Raw genomic sequence first — 21,618 nt, forward strand, 5'->3', positions numbered from 1 at the left:
CGCATCAGCAGTCACTCAAATAGCCCAAGTCAGCTAAATGTTTTTTTGATTGGTAAGTCAGTCTAGCGGCCAGCTATCTAAACTTGTAGTAAGCATGGGGGAATTACTAACCAGGGTGGGGCCCATTGATCATCAGTTACCATATTAAAAACTGCAAACATTTGCCTTCATCCTATGGCAAAATGACACAACAGTGGTAGGCCTGATCACCGACAACGACGAGACAGCCTATAGGGAGGAGGTCAGAGACCTGGCAGTGTGGTGCCAGGACAACAACCTCTCCCTCAATGTGAGCAAGATAAAGGAGCTGATCGTGGACTACAGGAAAAGGTGGGCCGAGAAGGCCCCCATTAACATCAACAGGGACCGGGTCGGGAGTTTCAAGTTCCTTGGTGTCCATCGCATCATGTGTCCATCACATCATGGTCCAAACACACTAAGACAGTCGTGAAGAGGGCACGACAACACGTTTTCCCCCTCATGAGACTGAAAAGATTTGGCATGGGTCCACAGGTCCTCAAAAAGTTATACAGCTGCACCATCGAGAGCATCCTGACCGGTTGCATCAACGCCAGGTATAGTAACTGCTCGGCATCTGAACGTAAGGCGATACAGAGGGTAGTGCTTACGGCCCAGTACATCACTGAGACCAAGCCTCCTACCATCCAGGACCTATATACTAGATGGTGTCAGAGGAAAGGCCAAAGAATTGTCAAAGACTCCAATCACCAAAGTCATAGACTGTTTTCTCTTCTACCGCACGGCAAGCGGTACCGCAGCGTCAAGTCTAGTACCAAAAGGCTCCATAACAGCTTCTACCCCCAAGCCATAAGACTGCTGAACAATTAACCAAATGGCCACCGGATCATTTACATTGACCCCCCCCCCCCCCCCCCCCCCTTTGTTTTTTACACTGCTGCTGCCCGCAGTTGATTATCTATGTGTAGTCACTTCACCCCTACAAATTACCTTGCCTAACCTGTACCTCCGCACATTGACTTGTTACCGGCACCCCCTGTATATAGCCTTGTTATTGATACTTTTTTGTGTTACTTTTTAGAATTTTTTACTTTTGTTTATTTGGTAAATATTTTCTTGACTCTTTCTTGAACTGCACTGTTGGTTACGGGCATGTTGTATTCAGCGCATGTGGGGGCGGCAGGTAGCCTAGTGGTTAGAGGCAGTAACCGAGAGGTTGCTAGTGGGGCGGCAGGTAGCCTAGTGGTTAGCCTAGTGGTTAACCGAGAGGTTGCTAGATCGAATCCCCTAGCTGACAAGGTAAACCCCTGTCATTCTGCTCCTGAACAAGGCAGTTAACCCCCTGTCATTGTAAATAAATAAATTGTTCTTAACTGGCTTGCATAGTTAAATAAAAACATGTGACAAATAAAGTTTGAAATGTGTAGAACTGCAGGAAATAAGCTGTAAAACTGCACACTTTTCTCTCCACCCCATGGCAAAATGAGTAGAACTTCATGAAATGAGTCATACAATTGCAAAATGTTCTCTGCCCCATTGCTAAATGTGTCGAATTGCAGCAAACTTGCTTTAAAACTACAACATTTTCTCTACACCCCATAGCAAAATGCGTAAAATTGCTATTCACTCACATGTGGGGGGCCACTAAAATGTTTTGCTTGCAAGGTGGGGAGGGGGCTGTATAGATGTGGGTATGCAGACCCACGCCAGGAACCACTTCAGCCCCTCATGGCCCCCAACGCCACAAACCACTGCAGCCCCTCATGGCCCCCCACGCCAAGAGCCACTGCAGCCCCTCATGGCCCCCCACACCACGAACCACTGCAGCCCCTCATGGCCCCCCACGCCACGAACCACTGCAGCCCCTCATGGCCCACCACGCCACGAACCACTGCAGCCCCTCATGGCCCACCACGCCACGAACCACTGCAGCCCCTCATGCACCCCACGCCTATCCCTGCAGTAAAGTATGTTGTGGCAGTGTGGTGTGACTGCATCGTTATGCACTTAAGAACTCGAAGAAGATTGTTTGCGCAGTGCATTCTGGTTACGGTACCGGCGGCGGTGGTTTGCTTGATGTTTACTCCTGGTTCGTCTAATGTGATGGTGGAAAGAAGAATCAAGAGCTAATGTGTTTCTAACAACAGGTACCAGACATGACGCACCTTCTTTTTTTTTTGTCTGCACTTCAACAGAAAAAAGCTCAGCGGTCATCTATTTGTGTGGACTGCTTCCGTTTCTGTTTGGCTGTCGGGCTAGCGTTCTGCTAGCTTCGATTATCAGTCGACGTGTAACCAGCTGGTCTCTTCAGGCCGCTGCAGTCGTGGGTAGCTACTCGAATATCGATGCTCGGAGAGTTAATCGTATCTCGTCTGTAAAGAGTCATTAGAAAAATGGTCAATGACGGTTAATGTTGCCGCATGACGGGGAAATGCGAATGTGGACAGCGGTGTTTCATATTTAGCTATAACGTTAGTAGGTAACTGGCTAACGTTACCTACTTAGCTAACTAGAGTTATCGTGCTATCTTGTTCCCCTCCTGAGATAGTTAAGGCGCTGCAGTTATCTAGCTATTTAAAAAGTGAAATAACGTTAACTGGCTAACTCGATTTAATGTAAGTTAAAACTGTCATCTGATCAGATAAGTTACCCAGCTAACGTTAGTTAATTGACCACATCATCCCTGGTGGAGTTGGAACATTATCTGAATCGCAGAAATAGCTGACTATATTTTCTTGACATTTTGCATCGTACAGTTTTGATCCATATAGCCTTAAGCTAGCGAATTTAGGCTGACTGTATTTGCCCATAGTTAGCAAGCTACATGCGTTAACATTTGACGTTGTTGATATAGGCAGCTACGATGTCATTGCCCAATGACCTGTTCAGTGTCTTGTGATGTGTTTATTTTATTTTTACTTCACCTTTATTTAACGTGATGCACGTGACGTCGGTGTAAGTCAGTCATATGACAGACGTGTACTATATGTCTCTGGTGTAAATCATTTGTTTTCTAATTTCACCCTGCATTCGACAATGTATGTTACTGAAACTGACAACACATCCATATTGACAGGAGCTGATTGTAGCCTATAGGTAGATGATACCTGCCCACCTTTCACCCTAACCTTTTCAACATACAGATTAGACAACAAAGGATCTTCGCTCCTGTAGGCAGTTAAACATAGTCTCAGTTGCTGACACAACACTGTCTTCTAGTCTGATTATATTGGTTAACATAGGCTCTGTTCTAGGCACCCTCTACTTTAATCACCAATGATGAATTACTTTGAATTTGATCATTCGGTTTAGGTAGACTGGGCTTGTTATGCAGACAAAGCAATAACTGAATCAGTACACAGTGGAAGTGAGTCAAAAGGCATCGCTTTCCTCACTGTTCAGATTATAGCCTAACGTCTGCACCTCTGAGCCACAATTGTCTGAGCGACACTACATCTGCACTTTCACTTCTGCTTCACACTAGTGACTTGTGACAATGACTGAAGGTCATTGCCGTACACAGAAAAATGGGCTGACTTTTGAATGGATTGACTGACTACTGACACAAGTTTTCTATGTCCCTATTTTTAATGCCATTGGACTAAGAACTCTGCAGATTTTCCAGTTTAGTGTTTGTTATTTTGTTACCGCAAACATTAATGTTTAGGCTATGTCTTTGTTTTGTATTGATACTCTCTGACTCAGAGCTATTTTTGCTAACTCAGCTAGCCTCCGTGGAGAGGTGCACCGATGCAATGGCCTCCCACAGCTCCTCCCCAGTGCCTCATCCCAGCAGTGGTGGCAGCGAGGGGATCTTCCGGAAGGACAGGGACCCTTCCTCACGACACTACAGGCCCGTCCACTCCCTGCCCGACGTCTGCCCCAAGGAGCCCACGGGTAAAGAACTAGCCAACATTTATGGTTGGCCAGCAGTCTTACAAGATTATTATCTATAAAGGTTAATCTTGTGTCACTGTTGATCAACCATATGCTGACTGCAGTCCTATTTTCTACCCCTCTCCCAAAGTTTGCACTTGTACACTCTCCCTCATGGATTTAAAAGGAATGGATTGGTGTAAGGCACTCCTTCCAGCCATTCTTGCACCAATCCAAAGCTTTTAAATGCATTAGCGGAAGTGAAATAGTGCACACTTCTTGGTGAAGGGTAGTAGAGAATTGGTAGCCTCAGTAGGAGCGCATCGGTGAGGATGGTGGGTCAGGCTAGAGAATTGGAGCGCAACCATGTAATGCATCTCAAGATGCATGAAATGTTTTAATACTGCTGAATGTTTCTATTGACTACATTTCCCACATGCCCTTGCAGGCGAGGCAGCCCGGGGGCTGTGCGAGGGCCCGTCGGTGGTGGCCGACCAGCACAGGTGGACGGTGTACAACTCCAAGGTGAACCTTCCAGCCGCGCTGAACGACCCACGGCTGGCCAAGAGGGAGTCTGACTTCTTCACCAAATCCTGGGGCCTGGACTTTGCCGAGACGGAAGTCATGCCCTCCTTCTACCTCCCCAACATCACAAAGGAACACTTTGGTCCCTACCTACAGGAAACAGCTCAGGTAACCAACACACTCTGCTGCCCCTGTCATTCAGTTTGAATTATTCAGTAGATTGGACAGAAGTAGAAGCCACTGTCTGGCCTGGGTTGTATTCATTAGGGCATGCAACAGAAAACATATAAAAACACGTTGCAATGAAAAATAAAAATGTGCATTTCTTATTGGGCAAGTCCAGATAGTCCCTTCCAGTTTGACTGTTTGGTGCCTGATGAACACAGTCCAGGTGTCAAATCCTCTTTCTATTGTTTGAATGTAATGAACATGGCTTTTTAAGCTATTTCTAAGACTTTGTCCTCTTCCCTTTACTCATGGTCGAAATAGCACTAAGAAAATGTATCCACTATAATTAAACTGTATAAGCTATTAGGCCTAAACTAAATTGTCTGTGTTTCTCTGTAGAGGGAGAAAATCCATGAGCGATGCAAGAATATCTGTCCCAACAAGGATGAGCTGGATGCGGTCTCCAGCATCACAAACAACCACGGTATGCAATATTAAACAGCTCTGCACCATAATGGCTGGGGCCTACCGTATCTATTTTGGACCATACGGACAGATCAATCTTATTTGTTTTGTCAAATATCAAATTTCCTTTCAGTGTTGGAGTTGATTCAACTAATATGCTCTTTCACTTTCTCTTCTTCGTAGACAAATCAAGAACAGAGTTGGAGCAGGTTCCCAAGGTAATTACTTCCTCTTGTTTTGGGTTGTATCCGTGTGAGTTGTGGGGATTTCTAGAGCCCTATTGAACCGTCTCGTCCCCTTGATTTGACTGTATGCTTTCATGATCCTCAAACTGTCATTAATACCGTAAACTTTTTAATATAATATCTTTTTAATTGTATTAATATCTCCCTTGTCTAGACAAAGCAGCACACATATTTTGTTCTGGATTCCAAAATGAATATCTGCCTAATGTCTGGCTTAAACAGATCTTCATGAAGCCTGACTTTGCACTAGACGACCCAACGACCTTTAACGCGGTCCTACCATGGTCCCACTTCAACAGCGCTGGGCGGAAGAGCAGCAGGGACATGGCATCGTCACGGTTACTACAGGAAAAGGTGAGACGGCAAAAACGAGAACAATTGTCATGTCCTGCGTTGTTTCATTGGTTCACCGTCATGTTTCCTGTTGTTGGTTTCTCCCTCCCTCTCCATCCCTCTTTCTTCAGCTGAGCCACTACCTCGACGTGGTGGAGGTTAGCATCGCGCGCCAGATCTCCCTGCGTTCCGAGGCCTTCTTCCACGCCATGTCCTCCCAGCACGAGCTCCAGGACCGCCTCACCGAAACCGCCCGCGCCGTGGCAGTCCTCCGGGGCCGCACGGCCGCCATCGAACGCATCATGTGCGAAGGCCCGCTGCGGGCACTGCGGCAGGCGCTGACACGCTCCAACTGCGCGCGGCTGCACAACAAGCTGAAGCTGATGGCGGCGGTGCATCAGAGCCAGCCCACTGTGCAGCTGCTGCTCTCCACCTCTGAGTTCGTTGGGGCCCTGGAGCTCATCGCCACCACCAAGGAGGTGCTGCAGCAGGAGCTGCAGGGGATACACAGCTTCAGGTGTGGGGGGGTGTGTGTAGCATGTTTGTTGTTACATACTCAGATCTATCGACGCACACAGTGGTGACACTTGTCTGATTAAATGAGCTGACACTCATATGAGACAAACAACATACATCAAATCAGAGTAAGCAGCAGTCCACGCCAACTATTTATTGTGAGTAAGCTTGAAGCACAAATACAGCGTGGTTGCAGAACGGAATCATGCTGAAACTTTAAAATGCACACTTCTAGTCAGAATACTTTTCACAGAGTTTCATGTCAATATAAGTCATTTTAAACACGAGTCCCATCGTGAAATAGTCTGAATACACAGAGTGTGGCCTTTGGACCCTGTGACGTCTCCTGTCTCCCCCCTGCAGACACCTGGGCTCGCAACTGTGTGAGATGGAGAAGCTGATAGACAAGATGATGGTGGAGGACTTTAGCATGTACTCCAGGAGTGACCTCAGCAGGAGTCTGGAGGATGACGGACAGGTCATGGAGAAGGTCTGTACCATTGAGATAAAAATAAATATATAAACAATGTTAACATTTGAATTAAGTTGTGGTTTGAACCCTATAGCTTGAGTTCAACCATAAATGGAAAATGTTGAGAATGTGTAGGTGTGGTTGGAGCACCAAACTGAGGTTGTGTTTTGTCACAGTGGTCACAGATGCAATACAAACGTTCAGTCTCAATAAAGGTGGGTCTGACTCTTCCGAACAAGTTTGCTACTTGGAATCAAGTGAATAAAAATGGCACATGTTGGGTACTCTTGTATAGTTTGTTCAGATCAGAGGAAAACATCAATGTGTTGATCTCTTCAATCGTCAACCTAATTTACATTTCAGTAGCACAATTGGCAATTGCCTTGTTGTTATTATGGGTATGGTAACTTTGAATGACTCTGAAGGGGATTTTAATTATCTTCGTTATGTGGAAATCGTTGTGTTAATTGGTTTGAAATATGAATCTCTTTGTTTATTAGTTTATTGTAATTGATTTGATGAATTGGTGTCTTATCATAATTGATCTCTTGAAGTGAAGAATTACTCTGGAGTTATTGGGCTTTATATTATTGCTCAATGTGTGTGTGTGTGTGTGTTTGTGTGTCGGGGGATACAGGACAGGCTGGAGTCACTGGTGTTTGGCTTGCTCAGGCAGCGGAAGCTGGATTTTCTGGACATCTACAGCGACGAGATGATCCTAGCAGCCAAAAGCATCGTCACGCAGGTAAAAGGCCAGACATAAAAAGTATCAGAGAATAGACTTATACTTCATGATCATAAACATTTATGGTGAAATTGGGAAAAGGGTTTTGACATGTTAAGTGTATTTCCCAAACCTCTCCACCAGCACCCCCTCCGAGTTCCACTTTTTTGGTCTATTCCTGAACTAGCATACCTTTATCAAACGAGAAATACATTTTGAGTTGGTAAAACAGATATGGAAAGTAACATACTCTTATCCCACAGTCTGTTGTCGACTCGGTGTCACAGATTGAAGAAATCGACACTGACATCGTCACAAAGTGAGTAGTACAGCTAGCTATACATTGAATGTGTTTGTAATTGCTTGAGCACATTGAGCTGCTGGTAATATCTACCGAATGCACTGGAGGTGTTGTCAAAATATGGCCTGGTGTTCTGAGAATCCTTCCTCAACAAAGGAAAAGAAGCTAAACCAGTTGGTTATGGTTGTCTTAACAACAACAATGAGTTAGACTGCGTTAATCTGTCATTGAAAGGAGCGCTTGGAATATGACGCGAGGGCTGTGAAACCAATCTTGGTGTGGAAATCTAGTTATGAGGGCGTACGTTAGATTGTCAGATAAATGTATTGTTTAGGACAGGGCTCTTCTGCCTTCAGATCATTTGATTTGGCCCTGCAGGTTTTCTTTTTTTGTTATTGAATTTTCATTGTTGCATAAATAGAGAGACAGACAGTGCCTTCAGAAAGTATTCGGGCCCCTTGACTTTTTCCACATTTTGTTACGTTACAGCCTTATTCAAAAATTGATTCAATAAATACAAAACCTCAGCAATCTACACACAATACCCCATAATGACAAAGCAAACAGGTTTTTAGAAGTTTTTGCTAATGTAATAAAACATTTAAACAACTTGTAAATAAGGTATCAGACCCTTTGTTATGAGACTCGAAATTGTGCTCAGGTGCATCCTGTTTCCATTGATCATCCTTGATATGTTTCTACAACTTGATTGGAGTCCACCTGTGGTAAATTCAATAGGGTGGACATGATTTGGAAAGGCAGACACCTGACTATATAAAGGTCCCATATTTGACAGTGCATGTCAGAGCACAAACCAAGCCATGAGGTCAAAGGAATTGTCCGTAGAGCTCTGTGTCGAGGCACAGATCTGGGGAAGGGTACCAAAAATGTCTGCGGCATTAAAGGTTCCCAAGAACACAGTGGCCTCCATCATTCTTAAATGGAAGAAGTTTGGAACCAACAAGACTCATCGTAGAGCTGGCTGCCCGGCCAAACTGAGCAATCGGGAGAGAAGAGCCTTGGTCAGGGAGGTGACCAAGAACCTGATGGTCACTCTGACAGCTCTAGAGTTCCTCTGTGGAGATGGGAGAACCTTTTAGAATGACAACCATCTTGCAGCATTCCACCAATCAGGTCTTTATGGTAAGAGTGGCCAGATGGAAGCCTCTCCTCAGTAAAAGGCACATGACAGCCTGCTTGGAATTTGCCAAAAGGCACCTAAAGACTCTGACCATGAGAAACAAGATTATCTGGTCTGATGAAAACAAGATTCAACTCTTTGGCCTGAATGCCAAAATTCTCTGGTCTGATGAAACCAAGATTCGCGCCTGAATGCCAAGCGTCACGCCTGGAGGAAACCTGGCACAGGGATGGTGGGATAGGGATGGTGAATCATGGTGGTGGCAGCATCATGCTGTGGGGATGTTTTTCAGAGACAGGGAGACTAGTCAGGATCAAGGGAAAGGAGTAGAGTACAGAGAGATCCTTGATGAAAACATGCTCCAGAGCGCTCAGGACCTCAGAATGGGGCGAATGTTCACCTTCTAACAGGACAACAACCTTAAGCACACAGCCAAGACAATGCAGGAGTAGCCAAGAAGACTTGAGGCTGTAATCGCTGCCAAAGCTCTTCAACAAAGTACTGAGTAAAGGGTCTGAATACTTATGTAAATGTGATATTTCAGTTCATTTTTAATACATTTGCAAAAATGTCTAAACTAGTTTTTGCTTTATCATTATAGGGTATTGTGTGTAAATTGATGAGGGGGGAAAAAACAATACATAAAAAACAATACATAAGGCTGTAACAAAAATACAGTGCCTTGCGAAAGTATTCGGCCCCCTTGAACTTTGCGACCTTTTGCCACATTTCAGGCTTCAAACAAAGATATAACTGTATTTTTTTGTGAAGAATCAACAACAAGTGGGACACAATCATGAAGTGGAACGACATTTATTGGATATTTCAAACTTTTTTAACCAATTAAAAACTGAAAAATTGGGCGTGCAAAATTATTCAGCCCCTTTACTTTCAGTGCAGCAAACTCTCTCCGGAAGTTCAGTGAGGATCTCTGAATGATCCAATGTTGACCTAAACGACTAATGATGATAAATACAATCCACCTGTGTGTAATCAAGTCTCCATATAAATGCACCTGCACTGTGATAGTCTCAGAGGTCCGTTAAAAGCGCAGAGAGCATCATGAAGAACAAGGAATACACCAGGCAGGTCCGAGATACTGTTGTGAAGAAGTTTAAAGCCAGATTTGGATACAAAAAGATTTCCCAAGCTTTAAACATCCCAAGGAGCACTGTGCAAGCGATAATATTGAAATGGAAGGAGTATCAGACCACTGCAAATCTACCAAGACCTGGCCGTCCCTCTAAACTTTCAGCTCATACAAGGAGAAGACCGATCAGAGATGCAGCCAAGAGGCCCATGATCACTCTGGATGAACTGCAGAGATCTACAGCTGAGGTGGAAGACTCTGTCCATAGGACAACAATCAGTCGTATATTGCACAAATCTGGCCTTTATGGAAGAGTGGCAAGAAGAAAGCCATTTCTTAAAGATATCCATAAAAAGTGTTGTTTAAAGTTTGCCACAAGCCACCTGGGAGAAACACCAAACATGTGGAAGAAGGTGCTCTGGTCAGATGAAACCAAAATTGAACTTTTTGGCAACAATGCAAAACGTTATGGGTGGCGTAAAAGCAACACAGCTCATCACCCTGAACACACCATCCCCACTGTCAAACATGGTGGTGGCAGCATCATGGGTTGGGCCTGCTTTTCTTCAGCAGGGACAGGGAAGATGGTTAAAATTGATGGGAAGATGGATGGAGCCAAATACAGGACCATTCTGGAAGAGAACCTGATGGAGTCTGCAAAAGACCTGAGACTGGGACGGAGATTTGTCTTCCAACAAGACAATGATCCAAAACATAAAGCAAAATCTACAATGGAATGGTTCAAAAATAAACATTTCCAGGTGTTAGAATGGCCAAGTCAAAGTCCAGACCTGAATCCAATCGAGAATCTGTGGAAAGAACTGAACTGCTGTTCACAAATGCTATCCATCCAACCTCACTGAGCTCGAGCTGTTTTGCAAGGAGGAATGGGAAAAAATGTCAGTCTCTCGATGTGCAAAACTGATAGACATACCCCAAGCGACTTACAGCTGTACTCGCAGCAAAAGATGGCGCTACAAAGTATTAACTTAAGGGGGCTGAATAATTTTGCACGCCCAATTTTTCAGTTTTTGATTTGTTAAAAAGGTTTGAAATATCCAATAAATGTCCTTCCACTTCATAATTGTGTCCCACTTGTTGTTGATTCTTCACAAAAAAATACAGTTTTATATCTTTATGTTTGAAGCCTGAAATGTGGCAAAAGGTCGCAAAGTTCAAGGGGGCCAAATACTTTCGCAAGGCACTGTACGTGGGAAAAGTCAGAGGTTTGAATACTTTCCGAATGCACTTGATCGTATCCCAATTTAATCAAGGTTTGAAATTAAATCTTGGAATTTGGTCAGTTTTTATTTTTGTACATATCTCTTATGTTCTTAAAGTTTATCATCACAATACCCCTGGGTCGTATTCACTAGACACCAACTGGAAGAACCTGAATATGTCCAATAACCGATTAACCCAATTCTCAATGGGCTGGTAGAGCATGTTTTGACAATGAATTTAGAAGTGGATATGAACAAAACATTTGAATTAAACTTGATTGTTCAACTCCCCAGCCCTCCTGCATCATTTAAAGCCAAACATAGGACTTTCCTGTGTGTGTATGCGTGTGTACATACATATACAGTTGCAAGAAAAAGTTTGAACCCTTTGGAATTACCTGGATTTCTGCATTGATTACTCATAAAATGTGGTCTGATCTTCATGTAAGTCATAATAATTGGACACAATCTGTCTAAACTAATAACACACAAACAGTTGTACTTTTTAAATGTTTTATTAAAGACATTGTGTGTGTGCGTGCATGTAGCCTACACACACAGGCAAATATTTTCAGCTGGCAGGCTGACCCAGGAAAATGTTTCTGATTGACAGTGAGGGCTTTACTTAAGCACTTTGGACTAAGAATAGGGTACATTTACTTTTTTTAAATACAAAAATGCTTATTTTGGTGAAAAATATGATTTCAATTGACAACACTACTGGGCAACAAATTGGTTAAACCACATTTCATGACCCATGGGGTCAATTCATCAATATTCAGACTTAAAGTTGTGTATATTATTATTATAATAATTTTTAAAAACTGCACGTTGTCATATTTTCTCAATGTAGTCTGAACATGTGGAAAAACCTGGATCATTTAGAAATATAAAAAACCTGGATCATTTAGAAATATAACAACCATTTTGAGGGACTTGGCACTATACACCACTTGAAAACGCATTAATATGAATGTAATTGAATATTAATGTTTTGGACATACAAAATGACCATTTGTAATAATTTGACATCAGTCCTCATTTAACAATGCTTACCTACCTATGAAAGCCATTGAAGCAGACCTAAAGTTAAAAAAATATATTGTTCACATGAGTAAAAATGCTATGCAAATTACCATTCTGATATGGCATTGCTGGTATGACCCTCCTGGTAGAGCTCTGTTATTTCCAAAATAAACATCAAGCTGGCAAAGAAAAGGCGTTTTTGTTTGAGTTGTTAGTAATAGGAATTTAAGGCGACATTTTTTTCTAGGTGTTTTTCAAGAGACCATTTAAAGGATTGAAGAACCTCTTTCTGTTGCAAAACATTTTTCTATGGTTTGCACTAATGAATAAGACCCTTCTCTCTGCTTCTGGTTGGTCAGGCTGGCAGACCAGATGCGTCTAATGACCTTCCCCCAGTGGTTTGAGCTACTGAAGTCCGTCTTTGAGAACTTCATTCTCTTCCTGAAGAGGATCAAGGTGAGGATCATACTTTATTGAAAATACAATCCCGGTTGGTTAGATTGAATCAAAATGGGATTTATGGAATTGTCCTCTTGCTGAATAGAATACTTGAAAAGGGTGTATTAAGAGGTAAAGAAAATGGAAGGTAGTTAATGTCTTGCTATATAAATTGGCATAGAATAATAGAACAACACTTTAGCATTTGTTATTTTGGCAGTGTCTACACATTTCTCTTTGGTTGATGTGCAAACCAGCTGTTTAAAGTGCATTACTTTACTGGCCCGTTGTAGGACTCAGAAGTTGATCTGTGCCTTTTTATTTATCTGGTGTAGTTAGCAAGGTTGGGGTCAATTCCATTTAAATTCAAGAAGTACACTGAATTACCAATTCTCTTCAATGCTTTTCAATGGGAGACATTTCTAATTGGTATTGTTTACTTTCTGAATTGACTGGAATTTAAATGGAAGTGACCCCAACCCTGGTAGTTGGTTCCTCTGCCCTATAAGTTAACCATATGTCCTCATCCAGGCAACGCTCAGTGTGGTGAGGAATGTGGTGCTGGAGGCGCTGGACAGCAACCAGAAGAGCCGTCTGCTGGAGCGGGCTGCGGCTGCAGCGGGGGGCCTGGCTGAGGCCCCAGGGACCCCTCTCAATCAGGGGGAAGCAGAACTGGCCTACCTCACCCACGAGGGCCTGTTCATCAGCGACGCTCTAAATGATGCCCAGCTGAACCTGGGGGTAGGCGGGGGCCAGGAGCAGAGCTCCACGGTGGGGCCCAGGCAGGCCCTGTCACGTTTGGATGGTTGTGGTAGTGACTCCGCCTCAGGGACCACCGAGTCGTCCTCCAGCAGGGAACACGCTCTCCAGCCAGGAGGAGCCACCGGCATCTCGTGAGTCACTCACCACCTTCACCAACCACAAACACGCACTGTTAACACTACTGAGTCAGGCTATACTGTGCTGGCCTGGTTATTTTTCCACCAAAGTAAAGTTTGGGTTGGCACGGCAGTGTGAAAAAGATTGTATTCAGCTGTGCAGCATGTATTGACTCAGGAAATCAAAGTAACTGTCCAGTGTTTCCAGATTTATCTCAAATATGACCTGTAATTAATTACAATATACGTGAAATAGTTTTCCTTCCAAAATGTTTTAAGGAAGTATGTTTAAAAGCAGCTTTTCTGTGTTTGAATGGTGTGAGCGTACCCCAACCAGAGAATACAGGGTTATTCTGGATCAAAAAGGGGCTTAGGTGGTGGGTTGGGCAGTGGGCTGGGCAGTGGGCTGGGCAGTGGGCTGGGCAGTGGGCTGGGCAGTGGGCTGGGCAGTGGGCTGGGCAGTGGGCTGGGCAGTGGGCTGGGCAGTGGGCTGGGCAGTGGGCTGGGCAGTGGGCTGGGCAGTGGGCGCAGTCGGTCCGTTGGCCAGGCAAAATTTTTGAGAACATTTGAGGCCCCCATTTTGGTGGTGTAAAGACATTTAAGTTAAGCTAATTTCCTGAAATTCTACACATTTCTTAATTGACTGAGTGAAATATGTGTTTTTTATAGCTAATTTTCTGCAATTCTACATTCTCCCCATGGAGCTGAGAGAACATTTAGCCGTTTTAAAGCAAGTTTCCGGCGATTCTATGCATTTTGCCATGGTTAACCCTAGAGTCGATATCCACTCCCCTTTGGAAATCAAGTTGACATAAAACAATCCCCCTGTTTAAGCTAGAGATACACCTCCGATGTCAGCCTTCTGTGGCGGAAGCTGGCCGAGCTACAACAGTGTTTGTTAGACCAGGAGACATCCCGAAAATCGGTCTTCTCACAAACGTCTGTAGCGTCCGAACAGTTTGGCCTACATGACCCCTTTTTATATAAAGACTCTCAAACACCATTTTTCCCGCTACTGCCGATCTGCCAACTTCTGTCTGTAGCATCCAAACAGTTTGGGCTACACACTAATATGACCCCTCTGTGGAAAGGTGAGTCTCTCTATGACACCTCACAAGACTCGTCTCAAGGTACCAGTACCAGTTCGAACAAATGATGGAAGTATACACTTGCTGGACAGTTTTTTTATATTTAGATACACCACCCCATACACACAACTGGACCTACAGGCAGTGAGTCGCGTGGCCGTGGCTTGCTGTATAAAGCAGGCAGACATGCATCGTGGCATTCTGTTACTGTTCCATTGAACGTTATAATGGGCAAAACGAGTGACCTAAGCGACTTTGAGCGGCAGTCCTGTGGGCGAAAAACAGCTAGTTGACGAGAGAGGTCGAAAGAGAACGGCAAGAATCGCGGAAGGTAACAGGCGGGCCACAAAGCCAAATAACGGCGCAGTACAACAGTGGTGTGCAGAACGGCATCTCGGAACTCGTCGGTCCTTGTCACGGATGGGCTATTGCAGCAGACGACCACACAGGGTTCCACTCCTATCAGCTAGAAACAAGAAGCGGCTCCAGCGGGCACACGATGACCAGCACTGGACAATTGTGGAGTGGAAAAACATTGCGTGCTCCCAACGAATCCTGGTTCCTATTGTGTCATGCTGATGACAGTCAGGATTTGGTTTAAGCCAGGATGGATCCATCCTGTCTGGTGTCAACGGTACAGGCGTAATGGTGTGGGGCACACGTTAAGTCCCTTGATACCAATTGAGCATAATTTCCATGCCCCGAGGAATTCAGGCTGGCGGGGGGCCTGGTACTAGATGGCTGTACCGAATAAACTGCCAAATTAGTGTATATATGTTTGAAGGTTGGGACCAGCTGGGACCTTTTTATACTCTGTAGTAGACACAAAAAAATGGTGTCCCTTCCTAAGTGCCATCTGTATAATAGAAATAGAATGTCTAGTAATTGTATTTCTGTGTTGTCTGTCCGGCTGCAGGTCCAGTGAGGACATGATGCCCAGTGACCTGGAGCTGGGCCGCGTGGCCAATAACATCCAGGAGCTGCTCTACACCGCCTCAGACGTCAGCCACGACCGCTGTGTCAAAGTCCTCATGGCCAGAGCCAAGGTAGCTAGCTAGCTTAACGCATGCCATGACAGGAAAAACAACACGCAGCATGACCAATGCACTCTCAGCTGGCTTTATGTGTGACTGTACAGGCAGGGTTCGAATTTCCATTGGTGCTCTGAATTGACCATGTAAAATGGGAATAACTCGAAACCCTGCCTGGTAGTGTTTCCTGTTTTGTAACCTTGAATAATCACTTTCTCTCTCTCCGCCAGGATGGCTCCCTGGAGCGTCTGAGCTCGGCCGAGTTTGTGTTTCTGTCCCAGGCGGTGGAAGGCTTTGTGAGGGACACGGAGGAGCTGTGCTGCAGGCGCAGTGTGTCCCTAAGGGGGGCGCTACAGAGCCAGGCCAACCGCTTTGTCCACCGCTTCCACGAAGAGCGCAAGACCAAGCTCAGGTACTAGACTGGAGAGTATACACACACACACACACACCTTACTAGGGAATTGATGTGCAATACTTCAGGAACTTGAAAAACCGTCTATCTTAACTGTGTGTGTGGTTCATCTCCAGTCTGCTGCTGGACAATGAGCGGTGGAAACAGGCAGAGGTCCCTGCAGAATTCCAGGACCTGGTTAACTCCATAGCAGATGGCAGGATCACACTACCCGAACGCAAACCCCAAGGTAATACACCCGCCACCCACGTGTAGATTTAGATATTGGCAGGTAAGTGTCTATTTCACCAGCCATGTTGGCGGGTGGTCCATTTGCAGGGATCTACAGTGCAAGCATTACATTGTCAAAAGTCAAGTATGAGCATGAAAAATGTTGTAATAGCTGTTTATATAAAGTATTTCTGCTGTATTTCCGTTTCATAACTGCTAATCGCTCAAATAAATAGGAATCCTATATCCCACCTCTCGCTGTAACACTGCCTGGCAGGTGAGCTGTGCACACTGAATTAAGTGCTGATAGATTCATTTTTGGAGGTGCTGTGAAAGTTGGTCTAATTTACTCAAGTTTACAAAGTGAAACTTTGTCCTCATGTTTTTTGGTTATTTAGATTGCGTCTGCTGCTTCATCCGATAGCAAAGAGAGAGATCCCAAATCTCAGAGACAGGGGCAGCTGAACATTTTGCCTCTGATATTTTGGACTCAGGTCACATGAAATGAAATTCAGCAATATACCACATTACTTCATACTAATACATTTCTTGTTTTTTTAGAAACATTACAAAGCATGATCATTGTTTTTTTTTTAAACAACAAATGTTTTATGTAATTATGGCAAAAATATTTTGGCTGGTAAAAGACCTGAGTGGCTGGTAGACCACAAAGTGAATTTTAGGCTCTGTATACCATGCTTACCATAGTCTGTCACTGACCCACGCTCTGCACAACTGTCAGTCCAGGTTTCCGATGGTCAGTCCCCCCAAAATATTTCTGTCCCCAGACTGACTGAGTTTATTTTCTGTCTTCAACACCAGGCACAGAAGAAAGGAAACCAAGTGATTATTTGCACATTGATGGCCAGAAATATGCTGTTGTCGGGTGAGTTTTGATTTACTAACTACGATTAATGCGCCTTTCCACTCCCACATTCAAAACAGAAGGCATGTAGGGAAAAATGATTGCGACCCATATTGACTGGTGACCTCCGTGTTCCTCCTCATCAGCACGGTGTTACTACTAATCCGGATCTTCCTGGAGTACTGTCAGTGTGTCAACGACATCCCTTCCATCTCCACAGACATGCTCACCCGCCTCTCAGACCTACTCAAGGTAACAACACACCACCCCCTGTGGTAGGATGGTCTGAGAGTTGGATACATTTACCTGGCAAGCATCCCACTAACAAACTGCCATGTTGTATTGAATGGTCCCTGACCCTCTCTCTCTCTGACAGCACTTCAACTCGCGGAGCTGCCAGCTGGTCCTGGGGGCAGGAGCACTACAAGTGGTGGGACTCAAGACCATCACCACTAAAAACCTGGGTATGTACGCGGAGCTGGAGCGTGCCCAATTCGACTGGAGCGCGGCGTGAGATTCCCAAAGGCTGGCGCGTCAGTAGCACTCACGTCAGGCCCAGCATGCATTTGTAGCCTACTTGTGCGATGCCATCTAGAGCCCCTTGCTTTAATTCTGTTATTGTAATAAAGAAACTGAGAAAACACACATGCTGAATCAAGGTGACTTACAAAGAGTAAGAGAGGGAGTGCAGTGATGTGTCCACAACTAAAGAATCATTGTGGAATCGGAAAAGATACGTATCCCTAAAGCATGACTTACTACATGCACATGCTGAAAGAAAGGAACGATGTGGGTAGATAACTAAATGGGTCATTGTAGCAAAGGATTTTCAAACTAAAAAATCAGATCTGTCAGCTCGGGGATTCGATCCAGCAACCTTTCGGTTACTGGCCCAACGCTCTAACCACTACCTGCCTAGTGGTTAGAGCGTTGGGCCAGTAACCGAAAGGTTGCTGAATCGAGTCCCCGAGCTGACAAGGTAAAAATTTGTCGTTCTGCCCCTGAACAAGGCTGTTAACCCACTGTTCCTAGGCCATCATTGTAAATAAGAATTTGTTCTTAACTGACATGCCTAGTTAAATAAAGGGTCAGAACAAAAATGAATTTAATTATCTATTCAAAAGGCCTGGCATATTCCCACATTCAATAAGCTTTCTGCTTTTATTGGGTTATTACCTAAAAACCTTTAGCCTATAGAAGGAACAAAACCAGCCTGGTAAGTGGCCAAAATGGTGTTTAACATCCCCAGTGGCTCTGCAAGAGTGGAGAGGATATTCTCTGCTGCCGGCCGGCTCTCCTGACGCCACACACTGGCCAAACATGTGCTTCTAAAAAATACATTCAAAGGCACTAATAAGTACATTTTTGTTTAATATGTATTGAATTCTAAATAAGTCACAGCCTGCGCAATTTCTAGACTATAATGATTTAATGCTGAAGGCTTTATGTCCCTACCAGCCAATTGTGTCGCACTCGCAAATGCTTCAATGTATTTCTTTGTAGGCTATAGCATTGAACTAATATAAATCATTCATTTTGGTTCCTTCTTAGGCTCCCTGTCCTGTTTAATATGACATGGAGCCTATTTGAAATATGCGCTTTTTACATTCACCTTTTTCATTTTTATTCCAAATCATATGGTTTGTGTTCAATACTTCAGAACCAAATGGTAGGTCCCGGTAGTCTCACAAATCAACGGGTGTTTGTTGAATGGAGTGAATTTTTAGAAGCGGTTAGGAGTTGGCACTGCTCCATGAAAAAAATCCTGCTCAACTCCACTCACATACTCTGCTATGTACTACTTGGGCGTTTCCAATAAGACGAGCAATTTCATTTTCCATTTCAAAACATTTTTAAATTGTCTCGCTATGGAGTGTGTCCTACTGAACACAACCCAGTGATTTGCTAAGAACCATAGGTTTTGCCCCACTACAGGGTAACCTCCACATTCGTATTAGCCGTGTGTTCCTGTCTGTGATGTCCGTGTAGAAATAACCATAGTGTGTGTCTTTCCTCAGCCCTGGCCTCTCGCTGTCTTCAGCTGGTGGTTCACTACATTCCCGTCATCAGGGCCCACTTTGAGACCAAGCTGACGCCCAAGCAGTACAGCGTCCTCAGGCACTTTGACCACATCACTAAGGTGAGCACTGGCCTGCACGGACCTCCACGCACGAGGACAGTACTCTAGTTCGGAGATTCACTTGTAAGCCGTGAGTGAGACGACGTGTAGACCTTTTGAGTTTTAAGAAACGTTTTTTCTTTTTTGGGGGGGGCCAGGACTACAACGATCACATAGCAGAGATCTCCGCTAAACTGGTGTCGATCATGGACAGCATGTTTGAGAAGGTGCTGTCTAAGGTGAGTTCTACAGGTCCAAACCACTCTCAAACTCTCCCCGTCTAACCTACTATACCACTTTATAAGATTGGCTACAGCAATGTCAGTGTATCAACATATCTACCTCGTCTCCCGGCAGTATGAAGTCAAGGCCCCCATGCCGTCGGCCTGCTTTCGCAACGTCTGTAAACAAATGGCCAAAATGCATGAAGCCCTCTACGAGCTGCTACCTGAGGAACAGGCACAGGTAATATATGCCAATAATACCACAGATCCTATTCAATAACTTCTAATTATTCAAATGTGTAATAATGAATAATACAATAATTCTACCGCTATTCTCAACATACTGGGCACGGTCCAGGTGGTCTTCATTGCATTCGCAGCTGACCAGATGTTTTGAGGGTAACGTTGTGTGTTTGTTTTCTCTGGGCCTAGATGTTGTTCCTGAGGATCAATGCCAGCCTTAAAATTCACCTTAAAAGGCAGCTGGCCCGTCTCGGGGTGCACCACGACGGTGGACCTCAACATGGGTGAGTGTTTCTCACCTCGGATTCTGTGGGGGTTGAGAGAGAACATTTGTAATATTGCCCCAAAAATGTGTCCTACAGTTCCCAAAAATAGTCATAAAACATGTATTTACAATACACAGATTAAATCTACTCCTGGACTAAAAAGCATGCTCAACGGAGAATCTAATGAAAGCCATTTGTCCAGAACTAGGCTTAATGTGTCTGATAAAACAGCTTCTTGTCACTAAAGCTAAAAGACCATTTCAATGGACTTGTTGATGACTTGAAAGCACTTCTCTGATTTTCCCCCCCGCTCCAGGCTGGTGACGGTGGATGTCGCGTTTTACACTGAGAATGTTCAATCACTGAGGACACTTGAGAAGCTAGACTTGAACATGGCTGAGATCTGGGAGCAGAAGAGGTGATGATGGGGGTAGTAGTCGTCCTACCTACAGTGTAACGCCTTGTTAACCCACCCCGGAGGGAGGGGAGAAACTAACTCTAATCAGATTCTTGTTGTAAAGAGACTGCATCTCCAGCAGCCAGCCTGCCCAGCGATCTCACTGAAGCCCACGCTGTCTGTGTACAGAAAGAGAGTGGAGGTCTGGTAGTGGTGCTTCTTCAAGGGAGAAACTCCCCCAGGCAGCAACGGTGTGGGACCAAACACTGAAGCGGCCATTGTGTAGGACAGGCTACATAACATGGCACCCTATTCCCTATACAGTGTACCACTAGTGCAATGATCTAGGGAATAGGGTGCCATTTCAGACACTGACATGGGCTTTTTTTAAAGAGCACCTCACTGAGGGGGCTACAATGAGATACGAGACACCTTTAGGACGCAACTGCTGCCCGTTACCTCATCACACTGTAATTCAACTATAGATGACTTATTAAAAACAGATGACTGAAATGCTGACATGGTTCAGAACATGTCACTTACTGGAGAACTGATTTTTATTTATTTTTTCTTGCGTCGGTCAACGAAGTAAGGAATAACAAGACCACTTCGACACACTCAGATTCAGACCCATGTTTAAGCTAACTAAAAACACTGTTCTCTAAAGAGAGCTTCAGATGGAGCATAATTTGCACTGAATGCATCTGTAAACAAATTCCTTCCCCATCCTCAATTGTTAGTGTTCCCTTCCATGGCCCTAAATTAAACCTTTACTGTGCTGTCTGTACAGTAAAAGTGAGCCATTTCATCACAATGCCACTTTGAGCATTGATAGAATTACTTAGCTCGGGCATATAGTCTATTTAAAGCATTATCTCTTGGAAGCATGAACGAACATTAGCCTCTGATTGGTTTGTCTTTTTTAAAGTAGTTGAGCTCCAACCAAAAGTCTTGTTTCCCAGTTCTATTCACTGCCTGTCTTACACTGTGAGGATCTACTGGTGTATATAACAAAAAGCACCATCCAGTAAAGTGGTCTACTTCAAAAGTGCCTACTTTTGATAAATATCAAAGACAGACTTCTTTACAATATTATACTGTTTGAGTGCCTGTGAGCGTATGACTGTTGGGCACTCTGTAAGAAAGTGTGGCAAACTGAAAATCTGACCGCATGCCTGTCTTGAATCCCAGGAAACTGAATAAAACATGGGACAATATGGAAGCATTTCTACTTTGGCCTTTTCTCTCTGTCCATCTGCTGTCCTTGATTGAGATGGAATCATCCAGACAAGAACCATTACACCAGGGGTCTCCAACCCTGTTCCTGGAGAGATACATTCCATCCAGATAATTGCTAGTTTAG

General features: G+C 44.3%; 1 protein-coding gene across 4 annotated transcripts; it reads left to right on the forward strand.

Annotated features, from left to right (window-relative positions):
• The first annotated feature begins 1,985 nt into the window (after nucleotides 1–1,985).
• Nucleotides 1,986–21,486, forward strand: LOC109865681 (vacuolar protein sorting-associated protein 54-like). 4 transcript variants are annotated; one of them, XM_020454052.2, is made up of 24 exons: nucleotides 1,986–2,126; nucleotides 3,705–3,876; nucleotides 4,304–4,548; nucleotides 4,948–5,032; nucleotides 5,197–5,231; nucleotides 5,481–5,612; nucleotides 5,723–6,108; nucleotides 6,471–6,597; nucleotides 6,756–6,794; nucleotides 7,217–7,324; nucleotides 7,567–7,622; nucleotides 12,444–12,540; nucleotides 13,054–13,415; nucleotides 15,405–15,534; nucleotides 15,750–15,931; nucleotides 16,048–16,160; nucleotides 16,964–17,027; nucleotides 17,153–17,258; nucleotides 17,383–17,470; nucleotides 19,025–19,146; nucleotides 19,284–19,364; nucleotides 19,483–19,590; nucleotides 19,782–19,876; nucleotides 20,175–21,486. In XM_020454052.2, the coding sequence occupies exons 2-24, from the start codon at nucleotides 3,735–3,737 to the stop codon at nucleotides 20,278–20,280; spliced, it is 3,009 nt and encodes a 1,002-aa protein (XP_020309641.1). In that variant the 5' UTR covers nucleotides 1,986–2,126; nucleotides 3,705–3,734; the 3' UTR covers nucleotides 20,281–21,486. The 4 variants fall into 4 exon arrangements, with proteins under 4 accessions (XP_020309641.1, XP_020309642.1, XP_031655534.1 ...); XM_031799674.1 differs by having other exon boundaries at nucleotides 2,018–2,126; nucleotides 3,709–3,876; nucleotides 20,175–21,477; XM_031799673.1 differs by lacking the exon at nucleotides 1,986–2,126 and adding an exon at nucleotides 2,269–2,594 and having other exon boundaries at nucleotides 20,175–21,477.
• Nucleotides 21,487–21,618: the final 132 nt, after the last annotated feature.

This window comes from Oncorhynchus kisutch, linkage group LG20, assembly GCF_002021735.2.
Source record: "Oncorhynchus kisutch isolate 150728-3 linkage group LG20, Okis_V2, whole genome shotgun sequence".
Classification (NCBI taxonomy): domain Eukaryota; kingdom Metazoa; phylum Chordata; class Actinopteri; order Salmoniformes; family Salmonidae; genus Oncorhynchus; species Oncorhynchus kisutch.